The 14,923-nt window shown below is 41.2% G+C and overlaps 1 protein-coding gene across 1 annotated transcript in view; it reads left to right on the top strand.

Annotated features, from left to right (window-relative positions):
• Positions 1 to 1,524: 1,524 nt before the first annotated feature.
• Positions 1,525 to 14,923, top strand: part of ESYT1 (extended synaptotagmin 1) — a 79,288-nt gene continuing 65,889 nt past the window's right edge. Inside the window, exon 1 of the mRNA XM_058170692.1 lies at positions 1,525 to 1,964. Coding sequence (XP_058026675.1) covers positions 1,620 to 1,964 — 345 coding nt within the window. The 5' untranslated portion in view covers positions 1,525 to 1,619. The remainder of the gene's footprint in view (positions 1,965 to 14,923) is intronic.

Below are 14,923 nucleotides of genomic sequence, written 5' to 3'. Positions count from 1 at the left end.
TATAGTAATAAGTGGGAAGAGATAGATACTAGGAAGGAAGAGAAGAATAATAGTAATATAGTCTTAGTAAAATTATTTGAGTGTGTTGTCAAATAATTTATTTAACAAATGAACATACTGGTTCATTTGTTAAATAAATGATTGCAAGATATTTTTTTCATAGTTGTTTAAATTACATTACCTTTATATATTGTTTGAATGAAGATAAAATATTAGCATGTCCACATGGGTTAAAAGAAAAAACTTTAAATGGGATGTACTCTTTTTCACATGACTGTATATACCTACCCTTGAATTGATAAATGATCTACATTAATCAAGATGTTAGATTTTTTTCAAATAATATGGAGTTTATGAAACCTTAGCACCAGTGTTTCATTTAGCAGATTAGATTAAGATTTTAGTCATTTTTTCCCTTCTTTCTTAGCTGTCCATTTTTAAAAATAAGACATGCCAAATATTACTCATCTAAAGCTTGTTTGAATATAGAGTTAATGAAATCAATTCTACCGTTAGAGATGATAAAATATATTTCAAGAACGAACTGGGCAAATTCTGACAAAGCTAAAAAATATTTAGCGTAATCTGTTTTTGTGGGAGATGGATTCAAGAAATGCAAGCATGCTGAGCCAAAACACTGAAAGCACTGCCATTTAGTTTTCTTATATAATTCGGTAATTGAACGACTGGCTGTTTCAAAATCCCGTCCACTATTCTGACCAATTTTTACGAATGTTCAGTATTTTGATCGTTGTTATTTTACCTCCTATAATTAGTTGTTTTATTTTTCTTTTTTTTTGGAAAGAATTGCTGAGCCCCCTAGATTATCTGCTTGCTACCTTTAATGCACCTAGATTTGTTCGCAATTTAGAATAGAATAGAATAGAATTTATTGGCCAAGTATGATTGGATACACAAGGGTTTTCGTGCATATGCTCTGAGTGTACATAAAAGAAAAAGAAAAAAATACCTTCATCAAGGTACAACATTTACAACACAAATGATGGGAGGATTCTTGAAAATGCATGAATAACAAGAAAAGAAAAAAGACTAGTCCATTAAGAAAATTAATGAAATTTTATTAAAATTAAGGGGGGGAGGAAATGGGATTTTTAATAATACGTAAGAATAATAAAGCAATGCGACTCTCCTCGACTTCCTGCCCCAAAGCTACGAATTCGGAGTGATGCAAAATTTGCCACGCCTCTCGTCCCGGCCGCCCAACAGGCAATCAACAGTTAATTGCCTGAGGAACTCCGCCCATCGAGTTGCACAGCCAAGTCAGAACTACTGTAAAGAAAGCCGTTGCTTAGTTCCATTATCTTGGAACGCTCGCTGCCCAATCAGAACAAGGAGGGGCGCGGCTTTCTAGGTTCTGCCGTCTCTTCCTTCGGGAAGCTGGTCTAATGAAAGAACGCCGGTGCCGCGGCTTCTTGCCGCCTTAGCTCCACCTTCAAAGGTCTCATCCTCCAATCCGCTGGCGCGGAGGGGCGTTGTTTCAACCACGCCCCGCCTCCTCGGTCCATGACTGCAAGAGCCGCGGGACCTCAGGAGCGGTTGAGTTAGCCGCAGTGCCAGCCTGGTGCTTTCTAAGTGCTCCGGTCGGTCCTGGAAGCACCATGGAGCGGGGCACGGAGCAAGAACCTGGGCCGGCAGATCCGATCCCGTCCAGTTCTGGATCGCGGTTGCCGGGAGGCTTCGGCTCTGCGGAAGCCCTGACGGCGCTAGGCGCGATCGGACGGCGGTTGCTGTGGCTGCTGCCCGTGTATCTGGCCGGCCGGGCGGGGCTCAGCGTGGGCTTCGTGGTCGCCGGCGTGGCCCTTTACATGGGCTGGCGGAGCCGGCGACTGGGCAAGGAGCGATCGTTGCAGACTGCTGGAAAGATCCTGAGCGATGAAGAGGTGACGGTGAAGAGCGCCGTGGATCTGGGCCGAAGCCTGGGTCGGAACGAGCTGCCCGCCTGGGTAAGAGTGCCACGCCCCTGCCTGCCCGCCCGAAATGGGTTAGTTGTAGAGACTCCCTTCCCCGGATGATCTTGCTTTGTAGGAATTTAGCACCCACCCCCCTCCTACAAGAATGAAATATTTTAGAAAATATTTAAAAAGGCAAAATATATTTCCCTGGATGAGAAATGGAGAAACATGTTTTAAAGACAAAGGAGCTGCCTGCAACTTCCTGCCACCCCCCACCTTTGTCAATGGGCCATTAAAGCCTCAACCAAGCTCACTCATTTCCCCCCACCTTTGTCAATGGGTCAGAGGTAGAAACTCAATCCCCCCACCTTTGTTAATGGACCATCTTTTGCAACACAATAGAACAGAAACTCACCACATGGCAAGGCTCAGGCAAGCTTGAGGGACAACCTACAATGTTAGCTAAGACCCCCACCCCCTGGGAGTCTGACAGCCAATCAGTATACTCTTCCTGTGCCCCAGAAAGTTCAAAGCTCAGAAAAAGCATAAAACCAGGGAGCACACAGGATCTCGGCCCTTTTCTGTTCAGGAACTCAAGCCATGTGATCCTGACCACCATTAAACCATCTTTCCAAGCAGCCTCCATGTTTCCAGTGTCTTTGTCCCCACTTGGAACTGAACCCAGATGGATATTTCTTCCAACAGCTTCTTGTGCGGGACCCGCATCCAAGCGCTTACTGGGTAGCAACTCCAATTGAATTCTGAGCAAAAAAAAAAAAAAGATGCAGCAACCTCTTAAAATTAGGAAGCGCTCCTGTAGCGTCCATCTATATATGTACTTATGTTCTCTCTTCCCCGTGAAAGAAGAATTTGGCCTTTTTTTTTCTCCTCTCCCCCCACCCCCCCTAGGCTGATGTTCCAGTGCAGCTGAGGAAAGGAAAGGAATTTACAAAAAAGTTACTTGCCCTCAGGCTTGTGCCTGTTCTAAAAGAATGGCTGCAGCTGCGGGGTGGGGTGGGGTGGGGGGGGAGAAACCCCACTTATATTTGAAAAATAAACAATAGTATTATAGCAATTTATCACCAAGGATGTCTAAGATAACCCAGGAAGTCTTGGTTATTCTTGCATATATGCTTTGACTCCATTATTGGTGACCCCCTCCTCCCAAAAAAATGGGAAGGGGGGAAAGAAATCTGATTTTGTAAAATAATTTTGTGGTTTGGAGGCTCTGTAAGTAGATCCATCTTAGTTTTATTATAAATAAGGTGGCACACATTGGATTCTTTGAGGTGTCTTATTTAGGGTGAACCTAAATGGTTTCATCCTTTATCAAGTCCTGTATCTTCTTCAGTGATCTGATTTTTAACATATATACTGGGCCTCTTATAACGTTTGGGACTAATATGTGTACTAGAAAAATGTGGGTGCACTGAGAAAATGGAAGATGGGGGGGTGCCCATTCATTAAAAAAAACACCTTGACATAATCAGCTGCAAATAAGTAATTGACCAAAATGTGACTTGCTAGCCCCTTCTTCCAGAACTCTCCCTGTCACTTTTGTCCTTTACTTGTATAGCGGAGCACATTCCCAAAGAGAACACTGGACTACTGCTGTCAACCATCTTTATTTTCTAGGAAAACATTTGGGGCCCCAAGATGTTCTTGGAGATAAATTTGATGCTGGGGGATGAGTCCACTTTTTAAATTGAAGGTAAAAGGTCAGGGAGCTTGGTGGACACTAAAGGAGAGGTTTATGGTACATTGTAGTCTCCAAGCATACAGATTCATGGGTTCTGGGTTTGATTCTTGGGTTTCTGGCTCCTTTCAAACTTGATTGGCAAAATATTCACACCTCTTGATGCATGGATCTTTTCACTTTGGTCAACGTATAAATCTGATCGATAAAAATGTGAATATAAAATGTCTTCTCCAAGCTATTTCTGCCTTCCCTTTTGCCTTATCACTGTCCAATGTGCACTGCTGATGCAAGTAGCCTTGGGCTAGTTCATATGCTACATGAAGATTCTGCTGAACTCTCTTACAGTTTTATTGTAGAGCTTAGAACAGAATAACATCAGTAAAAGACTCTGGCATATCTGCATACTTTTATTGCTAATTTCAGTAATAGGAATCTCCATCTAGGTAGCAGTAACTCTGATATCAACTCTGATTTCTTTTTCTTGTTGTCCTTTCAGCAAGTCTTTAGGCCAGCTTTCTTCAAACCAATGAGTTCCATATGTTTTGGCCTTCAATTCCCAGAATTCTCAGTCAGGATAGACCAGGAATTTTGGGAACTGGATTGGAGTCATCAGCCTGGCATTTTCCTTGTTTGTTGCTCTGTTGCTGAAAAATTAAACGTTCTATGTGAGTGGAAAGGAATAGTAAACCACATCCTATGAATTGTTTGAGAGATGCATGCAAGCTCCTTTGCAGAGCAGTTGCTGCATTTCCCTTGGATTCATATCCTTTAATGCCATTTGTTCTAACTTTCTGCCTCCCAAACCGTCTCTCTCTCTTTTTTTTTTTACTTCCCAAACTCTTTAAAGGGGACGCGGTGGCCCAGAGGCTAAAACGCCGAGCTTGTTGATCGAAAGGTCGGCAGGTTGGCGGTTTGATTCCCTAGTACCGCGTAACGGAGTGAGCTCCTGTTACTTGTCCCAGCTTCTGCCAACCTAGCAGTTCAAAAGCACATAAAAAAAATGCAAGTAGAAAAATAGGGACCACCTTTGGTGGGAAGGTAACAGCGTTCTGTGCGTCTTTGGCATTTAGTCATGCTGGCCACATGACCACGGAGACGTCTTTGGACAGCGCTGGCTCTTTGGCTTTGAAACGGAGATGAGCTCTGCCCCTTAGAGTCGGGAACGACTAGCACGTATGTGCAAGGCAACCTTCACCTTTACCTTTAAACCAGAAGTTGAAGTCTACAAGTCTTAAAATTGCCAAGGTTGGAGACCCCTTAAAACTCTTTAATCTTTGGGAGGCCCTTGAAGGCATTTGGAATTTTCGGACATGTTGCTGTGGGCACTCCCAGGAAAAGCTGCCTTGCTGCACAACAGCTGCCATGGTATTTGCATAGTAGGTCTCTCTAAGGTACTATTTAGCAGAGGATCAACTAGCAAATTCATTCATCCTCAAGCAGCCCCTATTCCAGTCTTCTAACCCTGTTTACCTCTGCCTTTTAATGGGTGAAAACAACAGACTCAGTTCCAAACAATACACTAGGTTGCAGCAACCCACTGTTTGTATTTCTGTATGTTACCAGTGAAGTGGTAGAAATAAGGATGAGGCTATATGCTGATGCTTTACTTTGCAGCATAGCGGATTCCTGTTTAACATTTTATAGTCCCAAAAAGGTAGAGTGCAGGAGAGATAAATTGATGTCTATGAGTATAATGTTGTGCCTCTATCCTGTTCTAATTCTAACCATCGTGTTAGGTAGTTTCCATATTTGCTATCTGTACAGTTTCCTGTTGGCATCCTGTTTTTCTTGAGAAAACCCCATCTGATTTTAACATATATACTGGGCCTCTTATAACGTTTGGGACTAATATGTGTACTAGAAAAATGTGGGTGCACTGAGAAAATGGAAGATGGGGGGGTGCCCATTCATTAAAAAAAACACCTTGACATAATCAGCTGCAAATAAGTAATTGACCAAAATGTGACTTGCTAGCCCCTTCTTCCAGAACTCTCCCTGTCACTTTTGTCCTTTACTTGTATAGCGGAGCACATTCCCAAAGAGAACACTGGACTACTGCTGTCAACCATCTTTATTTTCTAGGAAAACATTTGGGGCCCCAAGATGTTCTTGGAGATAAATTTGATGCTGGGGGATGAGTCCACTTTTTAAATTGAAGGTAAAAGGTCAGGGAGCTTGGTGGACACTAAAGGAGAGGTTTATGGTACATTGTAGTCTCCAAGCATACAGATTCATGGGTTCTGGGTTTGATTCTTGGGTTTCTGGCTCCTTTCAAACTTGATTGGCAAAATATTCACACCTCTTGATGCATGGATCTTTTCACTTTGGTCAACGTATAAATCTGATCGATAAAAATGTGAATATAAAATGTCTTCTCCAAGCTATTTCTGCCTTCCTTTGCCTTATCACTGTCCAATGTGCACTGCTGATGCAAGTAGCCTTGGGCTAGTTCATATGCTACATGAAGATTCTGCTGAACTCTCTTACAGTTTTATTGTAGAGCTTAGAACAGAATAACATCAGTAAAAGACTCTGGCATATCTGCATACTTTTATTGCTAATTTCAGTAATAGGAATCTCCATCTAGGTAGCAGTAACTCTGATATCAACTCTGATTTCTTTTTCTTGTTGTCCTTTCAGCAAGTCTTTAGGCCAGCTTTCTTCAAACCAATGAGTTCCATATGTTTTGGCCTTCAATTCCCAGAATTCTCAGTCAGGATAGACCAGGAATTTTGGGAACTGGATTGGAGTCATCAGCCTGGCATTTTCCTTGTTTGTTGCTCTGTTGCTGAAAAATTAAACGTTCTATGTGAGTGGAAAGGAATAGTAAACCACATCCTATGAATTGTTTGAGAGATGCATGCAAGCTCCTTTGCAGAGCAGTTGCTGCATTTCCCTTGGATTCATATCCTTTAATGCCATTTGTTCTAACTTTCTGCCTCCCAAACCGTCTCTCTCTCTTTTTTTTTTTACTTCCCAAACTCTTTAAAGGGGGACGCGGTGGCCCAGAGGCTAAGACGCTGAGCTTGTCGATTGAAAGGTCGGCAGGTTGGCGGTTTGATTCCCTAGTACCGCATAACGGAATGAGCTCCCGTTACTTGTCCCAGCTTCTGCCAACCTAGCAGTTCAAAAGCACATAAAAAATGCAAGTAGAAAAACAGGAACCACCTTTGGTGGGAAGATAACAGCGTTCCGTGCGTCTTTGGCATTTAGTCATGCTGGCCACATGACCACGGAGACGTCTTCGGACAGCGCTGGCTCTTCGGCTTTGAAACGGAGATGAGCACTGCCCCCTAGAGTCGGGAACGACTAGCACATATGTGCGAAGGCAACCTTCACCTTTACCTTTAAACCAGAAGTTGAAGTCTACAAGTCTTAAAATTGCCAAGGTTGGAGACCCCTTAAAACTCTTTAATCTTTGGGAGGCCCTTGAAGGCATTTGGAATTTTCGGACATGTTGCTGTGGGCACTCCCAGGAAAAGCTGCCTTGCTGCACAACAGCTGCCATGGTATTTGCATAGTAGGTCTCTCTAAGGTACTATTTAGCAGAGGATCAACTAGCAAATTCATTCATCCTCAAGCAGCCCCTATTCCAGTCTTCTAACCCTGTTTACCTCTGCCTTTTAATGGGTGAAAACAACAGACTCAGTTCCAAACAATACACTAGGTTGCAGCAACCCACTGTTTGTATTTCTGTATGTTACCAGTGAAGTGGTAGAAATAAGGATGAGGCTATATGCTGATGCTTTACTTTGCAGCATAGCGGATTCCTGTTTAACATTTTATAGTCCCAAAAAGGTAGAGTGCAGGAGAGATAAATTGATGTCTATGAGTATAATGTTGTGCCTCTATCCTGTTCTAATTCTAACCATCGTGTTAGGTAGTTTCCATATTTGCTATCTGTACAGTTTCCTGTTGGCATCCTGTTTTTCTTGAGAAAACCCCATCTGATTTTTCTGTTTCATTTTTTTTTTATGCACAGTGCTTTCCTAAGACATATCAGCATCTTGAAATTGTCTTCTGGGTTTCTGACTGTTAACTTTTCTTAGCTCTTCCTCCGTATATATGCTACAGAGGATTTGAGCAAGTACAAGCAACTAGGTCTGACAAGAGTATTCTGCAAAGGATAAACACTATACATGTACTTTTTTCAACAATGCTTTGATTTGGTGATATCCTGCAATTAAACAAGATTTTTTTCCCCTTGTGGCTCCAAAATGCTGCCCAAGGTGCAAGAAATCAAAATAGATTTTACATGTACTGACTGCAGCTAGAATTGTATTTGCACAATAATGGAAAATGGAAGAGATCTCTACAGATGAAAATGTGATTAAAAAAATACTAGAATGTGCAGAAATGGATAGGCTAACACAATTAAGAAAAAGGGAGAAACAATACTTTTTGACTTTTGATTTATTTTATCAATGGTTAGTTGATAAAAACAGGAGTTAGAAACGGAATTATAAGGAAAGAATCAATTATATGAAGGAGGTATGTTAAAATAGATAAGCAAATATCGTTGTTATTACTATTATTATAGAATCAATATTAATGTAATGCAAATATTCTGCTTACTATTTCCTAAAATTATTTGCCCCCAGAAACACACTGTTTAATTTGAAAATGGAATTTCTATATGTTATAAAATGATTAACAAAAAACAAAACAAAATGCTGCCCAAGACAGATACTTCTTTCAGAGACGAAAAGGAATTGTTAATTAATTTGTGTGCAGTCTCTTTGTTTTAGTAGGACTCCTTGTCTTAAGTGTTTATTGAATGGAACTGTGTGGAGATTTGAGTACTGTCTGCTAGATATGCAAAATACCCTAATAAACAGTAATGCTATTGTACTTTCCACTTGAGAATTTTTCTAGGATGAATTCATGGGTTATTACTTTTCTTATGCCTCAGGTTTCTTAAATGTAAATTGTTTCCTCTTGAGCAAATATCTAACAAGGGGAGACAATGATGGAATGCAGTAGCATATCTTTGCACTGACTGTCATGACAGGCGAAATGTGAATTTGCCCTTTATACAGATATTCACAATATATCCAAATCTTGTGAGATGTAAGCCAAGAGTCAACAGTTGTAAGGACAGAGATGTCAGTTCTGCCAATAAACAACTGCCATTCAGCACATGAAATTGACTGACGAGATGTGGGAAAGGCAGGCAGAATAAACCACAGATTTATACTGACTTGGATGAAAGAAAGAACTGCATTTTTATTCTGACAGAGGACAATCCCCTGTTAAATGTATCTTGCCAATTCAGCTTGCAATAAAAATCCTTATCTAGATCTATTCTCAATTTCAGCCTAGCCACGCAAAATTGGGAGTTAGAAATGTAGAGCCAATTGTTGATTTGGGGAGCCTGATAAACGCAAACCTGTATTTATTTTGCAAATATTTTATTGCTGCGGGGCATGCAATCCTTGGTAAACCTTTGGATATGGAGCAGTTCATAACTGAGTGTGATTTAACTGAGCCCTAAACCATGGGATTCAGTTTTTTTAAAATACCAGTTTGTGGGCGTGGCTTGGTGGGCGTGGCAGGAGAAGGATACTGTAAAATCTCCATTCCCTCCCACTTCAGGGGAAGGTTACTGCAAAATCCCCATTTCCTCCCGATCAGCTGGGACTCGGGAGGCAGAGAATAAATGGGGGTGGGGCCAGTCAAAGGTGGTATTTACTGGTTCTCCGAACTACTCAGAATTTCCGCTCAAAATTTTCTCCAGAACTGGTCTGCTGAATTCCACCTCTGCCTTAAACTGGCTGAAATGCATGGTGGATTGTTTTAAATTGGCCCCCTTGCCATAGAAATTGTAAAGAATCTTCTCGTTCTACCGGTTCGCCTGAGCTGGATAGAACTAGCTGAATTTCACCACTGAGGGAAGGGATTTCATGTGTTATTTGCATGTATCTGAGAGAAGTTGTACATAGATACTCATGTGTTGTTAAGGATGCCCCTTAAGAAGCCTGTTCTGGTACCTATGAAAGACTAACTCCTCCTGTCTAATTTGTTTGGACCTTGCCTAAAAATTGGATGCCGTTCTTCTAAGGTCTGCATTCCAGCTGCTGCAACAATGAAACACCATCCCAGAAATGAATTGTGGCTGAGCAACAGCAGTAGGGTCATCCTCTAGGAATGCGAAAGACAGCAGCAGTTGTGGGCTGTAAGAAAGGACTGTATGTCCAAAAGCCTAAACCAATGAGCTCACAGCAACTTAAGGATATCCTTTGCCTTAGAATGCTAAAACAGAGTGGGTGTGTTTGAGAGTTGGGGGGGAGTAACTCTTGTTCTTATTGGCAGAGGCAGAGCAGAGGCTGCCGTGTGTTTAAATTTCTCTCGTTTTGCCCTCTAGCCTAAACATTGTATCATAAAAATCCAGAATTTATATCCTATGTATGTGGTGTGCCTGGTTTAGTTTTGCTTTGTTAGGGGGGAAAAAGGCAGAGCCAAGCTCTGATTTCTGGATTCTCAAACTCTCATTTTTAGTTTTCACTGGACTTTACAGATCACCCTCAGTTATTGACAGAAATTAGGGTTTGGTGACTAAAGCTTTGTCATTGTAAAATGTAATGCTATATGTGACTGCACTGCTTAGCCACAATAGTTCCAGTTGCTGTCATTATACAAATCCTATGCTGTTGTTAAGAGGATATAAAGCAGTGGTGAAAACTGAACTGGTTTGCCACCGGTTCGCTGGATGCGCATGCGCAGTGTGTGCCAAACAGCAGAAAAAGGAGGCTTGGGAAGGTAAGTAGAACAGCGAGGGGGGGATCAGCTGTGCCACATGATTTAGATTCACTAGAAAGCAGGATTTCCTGCTTTCTAGCGATTTTAAATCGCGCGGCACAGTTGATTATTGGAAATACCAGATCGGATGAACTGGTAGCTTTTTTTTTTTTACTATTGGTTCACCCGAACTGATAGTTTTTATCACTACCGGTTCTCCCAAACCAGTGCGAACTGATAGCATTTCACCACTGATATAAAGGGATCACCATTTGTGATCTTCTGCCAGCTTCCCCTCTTACTTTGTTTCTTGGAAGCCGGCTTCCAAGGTTGCAAATGGCGGTCCTGTGACCCAACGTACATGCAATGGCTGGAACTTTGAGGACTGCTCATAACTATCACTGTACTTATGAGCAAGAACCACCTGTAGTTTCTTTTAACACCACTTCATAACTGTAAAGATTAAACAGCTAATCTTTAAATGATCTTTAAAATGCTCAAGTGCTCAGTTGCAATACAGACAGCATCCTCCCTTTGTTTTTTGCAAATTATGCAAAAAGGAAGATTAATTGCTGAGTATGATAACCTCAGGGACTGAAAAAGATCATGAGGGGATCTGCTGATATAAGCCGTTAAAACCACACTGCCTTGGTGAATATACTAAGTACAGTTTGCACCATACCTTGAGAATAGATTAAATTTGGGCCTGTGGCTTTTCACAGAAAAAAATCTCTATTCCAGATATCCCCTGTATGAAGTGCCTTGAAAAACATTTTGCGTTTAAAATTTCTGTCACGAATCTACCTGCCAACATATTTCAGCTGCATGAGGCCCTGTTTTTTAGTTTCCTAGTTAAGAACAAGAAAGAGCTAAGAAAGTAGTAATGGCAAGAGAAATACAAATTAGCACATTCATATGTGACCCTGATTTGCTCTTTTATAACTAACAGAAGGGAAGCTAACCTAATGTCTTGCAAGCAGCATAATAATTGAGAATCTTATTTTTTCAATGAATCTCTAGAACCTTTCGGACCTTAAGCTAGAGAAGTATGTGGCAAAGGGCATAAATGAATCTCCTTTAAAAGTACACAAATCAATCCTGTAGAAATGCCTTCAGAGAAAAGGAGCTTACTTTTATCCTTTAAAACAATGTATTCTCACCGTCACTTTTTGGAGAGTTGATTGTGTGTAATTTGGGATCGGGGGTGGGGAAAGGACTGTACAGACACTCTGATGTGGAAAAAACCAATCCACTGCTTGCCATAAATGGAGAGTTTTTCTTTCCCTCTGCCTGATGACATCAAGCGACTGAGTTTGCACTCCAGACCCTGAACTGCTGTTCTTGGTTTGTTTCCTTGGCAGAATGCCCTAGCTTGCAACTGCAACTTCTGGCATCTTCAAAACCACTTATACGAAAAGTATTGTTTTAATACCCAGATGTAAGTGATTTAATTGTAGTCAAACAGTCTTTCAGAGGACGGGAAACTGCCTTAAACTGAGTCAGATCATGGATCGATCCAACTCAATGTCATTTATTATGGTGGACCCTTCTGAATCTCTCTTTTATCAGCTTTGCATCATCTTCTTTAGCCAGAGATACCAAGGACTGGATGTGGGATCTTTTGCATACAAGACATGGTAACTTCTCAGAGAGCCTGGCAATTAGGTGGCATATAGATTTTAATGATAATAAAAATGCAGCCTGGATCGGAAGTGGATAAAAAGTAAGAAGAAGAAGAAGAAGAAGAAGAAGAAGAAGAAGAAGAAGAAGAAGAAGAAGAAGAAGAAGAAGAAGAAGAAGAAGAAGAAGAAGAAGAAGAAGAAGAAGAAGAAGAAGAAGAAGAAGAAGAAGAAGAAGAAGAAGAAGAAGAAGAAGAAGAAATGAAAGAAACTGTGCAGCGAAGAGGGCAAGGAAAATCAAGAATTGGTCAGCACCAGAGGAAGATGAACTGTATAGTTTTAATTGATCTGCACCCACTCATCGTCAGTTTAACAATATATACTTTAAGGAGATGAAATTGAGATTGATTAACATTGGCAAAATTTACCTGATAATGAAAGATCCAACAAAAGGGGAAGCACCAGGCAACTAAGGCCAATTACCTGCTTACCAGCCTCTTTCAGATTACTAATTGGTGTGGTAGCTGATGCAATCAAACAGCATTTCGTTGAAAACAAGCTCTTTCTGTCGGAGCAGAAACTGAGAAACAAAATATCAGCTTTTAATTGGGAAAATGACTTTGGAAAATTGCAAGAGAAGGAAGAAGACATACTTGAATGTAGCTTGGAATGATTACAAGAAAGCATTTGACTCATTGCCACATGATTGGCTAATTAAGTGCCTAGAAATAACAGGCGCCAGCAGAAACTTTGGAAGCTTTGTGCAAAAATCAATGGCACAATGGAAGACAACAGTTGCTGATCAATGATGATAGATTGGGATAGGTTAATATCAAGAGAGAAATCTTTCAAGCAGAATCACCATTACCACTATTATTTGTCATTGCATTGATTCCTTTGCCAACAGTACTGAACAAGTCAGGCCATGGCTAGCAAACATTAAAAACATCTGCCGGGCTATCCTACTTCCTCTACATCAGTGCTTCTCAATTATTTTCTGTCATGCCCCCTAGGAAGAAGAAAACATTTTTCGTGCCCCCCGCGCGACTGTAAACACGGGGCTTAGCTTGTTATGACAGTGTTTGCCGAGGTCAAACGCGCCCCCCTTTACGGAGCCTCGCGCCCCCCCTGGGGGGCCCGCCCCACTATTTGAGAAGCACTGCTCTACATGAACAAACTGAATAGAATAGAATAAAATAGAATTTTTATTGGCCAAGTGTGATTGGACACATAAGGAATTTGTCTTGGTGCATATGCTCTCAGTGAACATAAAAGAAAAGACGTTCATCAAGAATTCTAAGGTACAACACTTAATGAAAGTCACAGGGTACAAATAAGCAATCAGAAAGCAATCAATATTACTAGGGATTACCAAACTTACTAGGGATCATAAGCGAGTGTGGAATGTTAACAGATACACTAGACCGTTGAAGAAGAAGCAAGGGCATTGGAAGACTATCGGAAGGTCAGTGAAGAAGATGCACTGAAGATAGTATGTCACAAAGGAGTACTGAATCCTGGAGAGATCAAACTGGCCTACAAGAAAGACCAACTGGAGAATAAAAAAGAGACACCGCAAAGCAAAGAGGATTACATGGACAGTACATTAACAGAAGCAGGCAGGACAGATAACAACAAGACCTAGCAACAGCCGAGAGCAGGAAAATTGAATAAAATGGGGCTAATTTTGGCTGCATAAGACCAGGCCTCAAGAACAGATGCGTGGAAAAGCAGAATTGAGAAGACAGCAACAAACAGCAAAAGCCACCTTTGCAAAGAATCTGAAGAAACAGTGGACCACCTGGTTAGCTGTGGCAAGGAGATGGCACAGAGTGACTACAAACAAAGTAGCAACCGTGATACGTTGGAATTCTGCATTGTCTGCAAGCAAGAATTGGTGGAAATCACAAAATATACAAAGTAATAGAAAATGAAGCAGCAAAAGTGTTCTAGGACTTTAGAATTCAAACGCCTGCCACATAACACCCCAGACTTAACAACTGTCAAAAAAAAAAGACACACACACACACACACCTCAAGATAATGAACACTGCAGTCTCTGGAGATAGCAGAAGAGAAAGAAAATGTGTGAGTTTCAACTTCTAGATTTCAGGATGCTGGCTAGGGAATTCTGGGAGTCGAAGTTTACCTATCTGAAAGTTGCTGAGGTTGAGAAACACTGATCTTCATAGACAATGGTGATGCACTGTGTTAAGGATTGTAATTCAGTTGCAGTTTTTTTTAATAAGCAAACAAAAAATATTAGCATTTTTAGGCTCATATATTTTGTCCTTGTATGAAGAGATGAGAAGAAAGACTATTGCTTTGTAACAGTTTGTAACAGGATATTTGTTGTAACATTTTTATGGATGCCCAGTTGAACACTGCAACTCTGAGTGGCTTATAGCAAACAAATAAGCCAAAAAGAATCATTTCAGTTCAAACCATTAATAGTCACCAGGGTCACATTCAAATGAGAACTCTATGCAGAATGCCCAAGAAAATAGCCAGATTTTTATAGCCTTTCTGAAGCACATCAGGGTTGCAACCACCCTTGCAGGAGTGGGGTGTGGAGACCAACCTTGGAGGATGGAGATGACCCCATATCTCCTACTCTCAACTCTCTGAGCCAATCCAGGATACCACGGTCAAATATTGATAGCCACTGAAATGTCAAGGAGGGTCAGGATAGATGGATTAATACTATCAAGTTCTGCCAAAGGCAGTCAACAAGCACAGCCAAGGGAAGGTTGGAAGCAGGATAAAAAATACCAAATCCAACTAATGCAGTGACCACTTCTTTCAGAGCAGATGAAACTACAGTACTCCCTCTCCAGAGGATTGAATCAACAGTACTAAGGATCTTGTTCACTTCCTTAAGACTAGCAGGCTCAAACTCCTCCCAGATAACACAAGATCATGGCTTAGTCAATTGCATGTGATCTGCAAAACTG

This window comes from Ahaetulla prasina, chromosome 2 (assembly GCF_028640845.1).
Source record: "Ahaetulla prasina isolate Xishuangbanna chromosome 2, ASM2864084v1, whole genome shotgun sequence".
NCBI lineage: Eukaryota > Metazoa > Chordata > Lepidosauria > Squamata > Colubridae > Ahaetulla > Ahaetulla prasina.
Note: the sequence above shows the minus strand (reverse complement) of the source record. Positions and strands in the feature narration are given on the sequence as shown.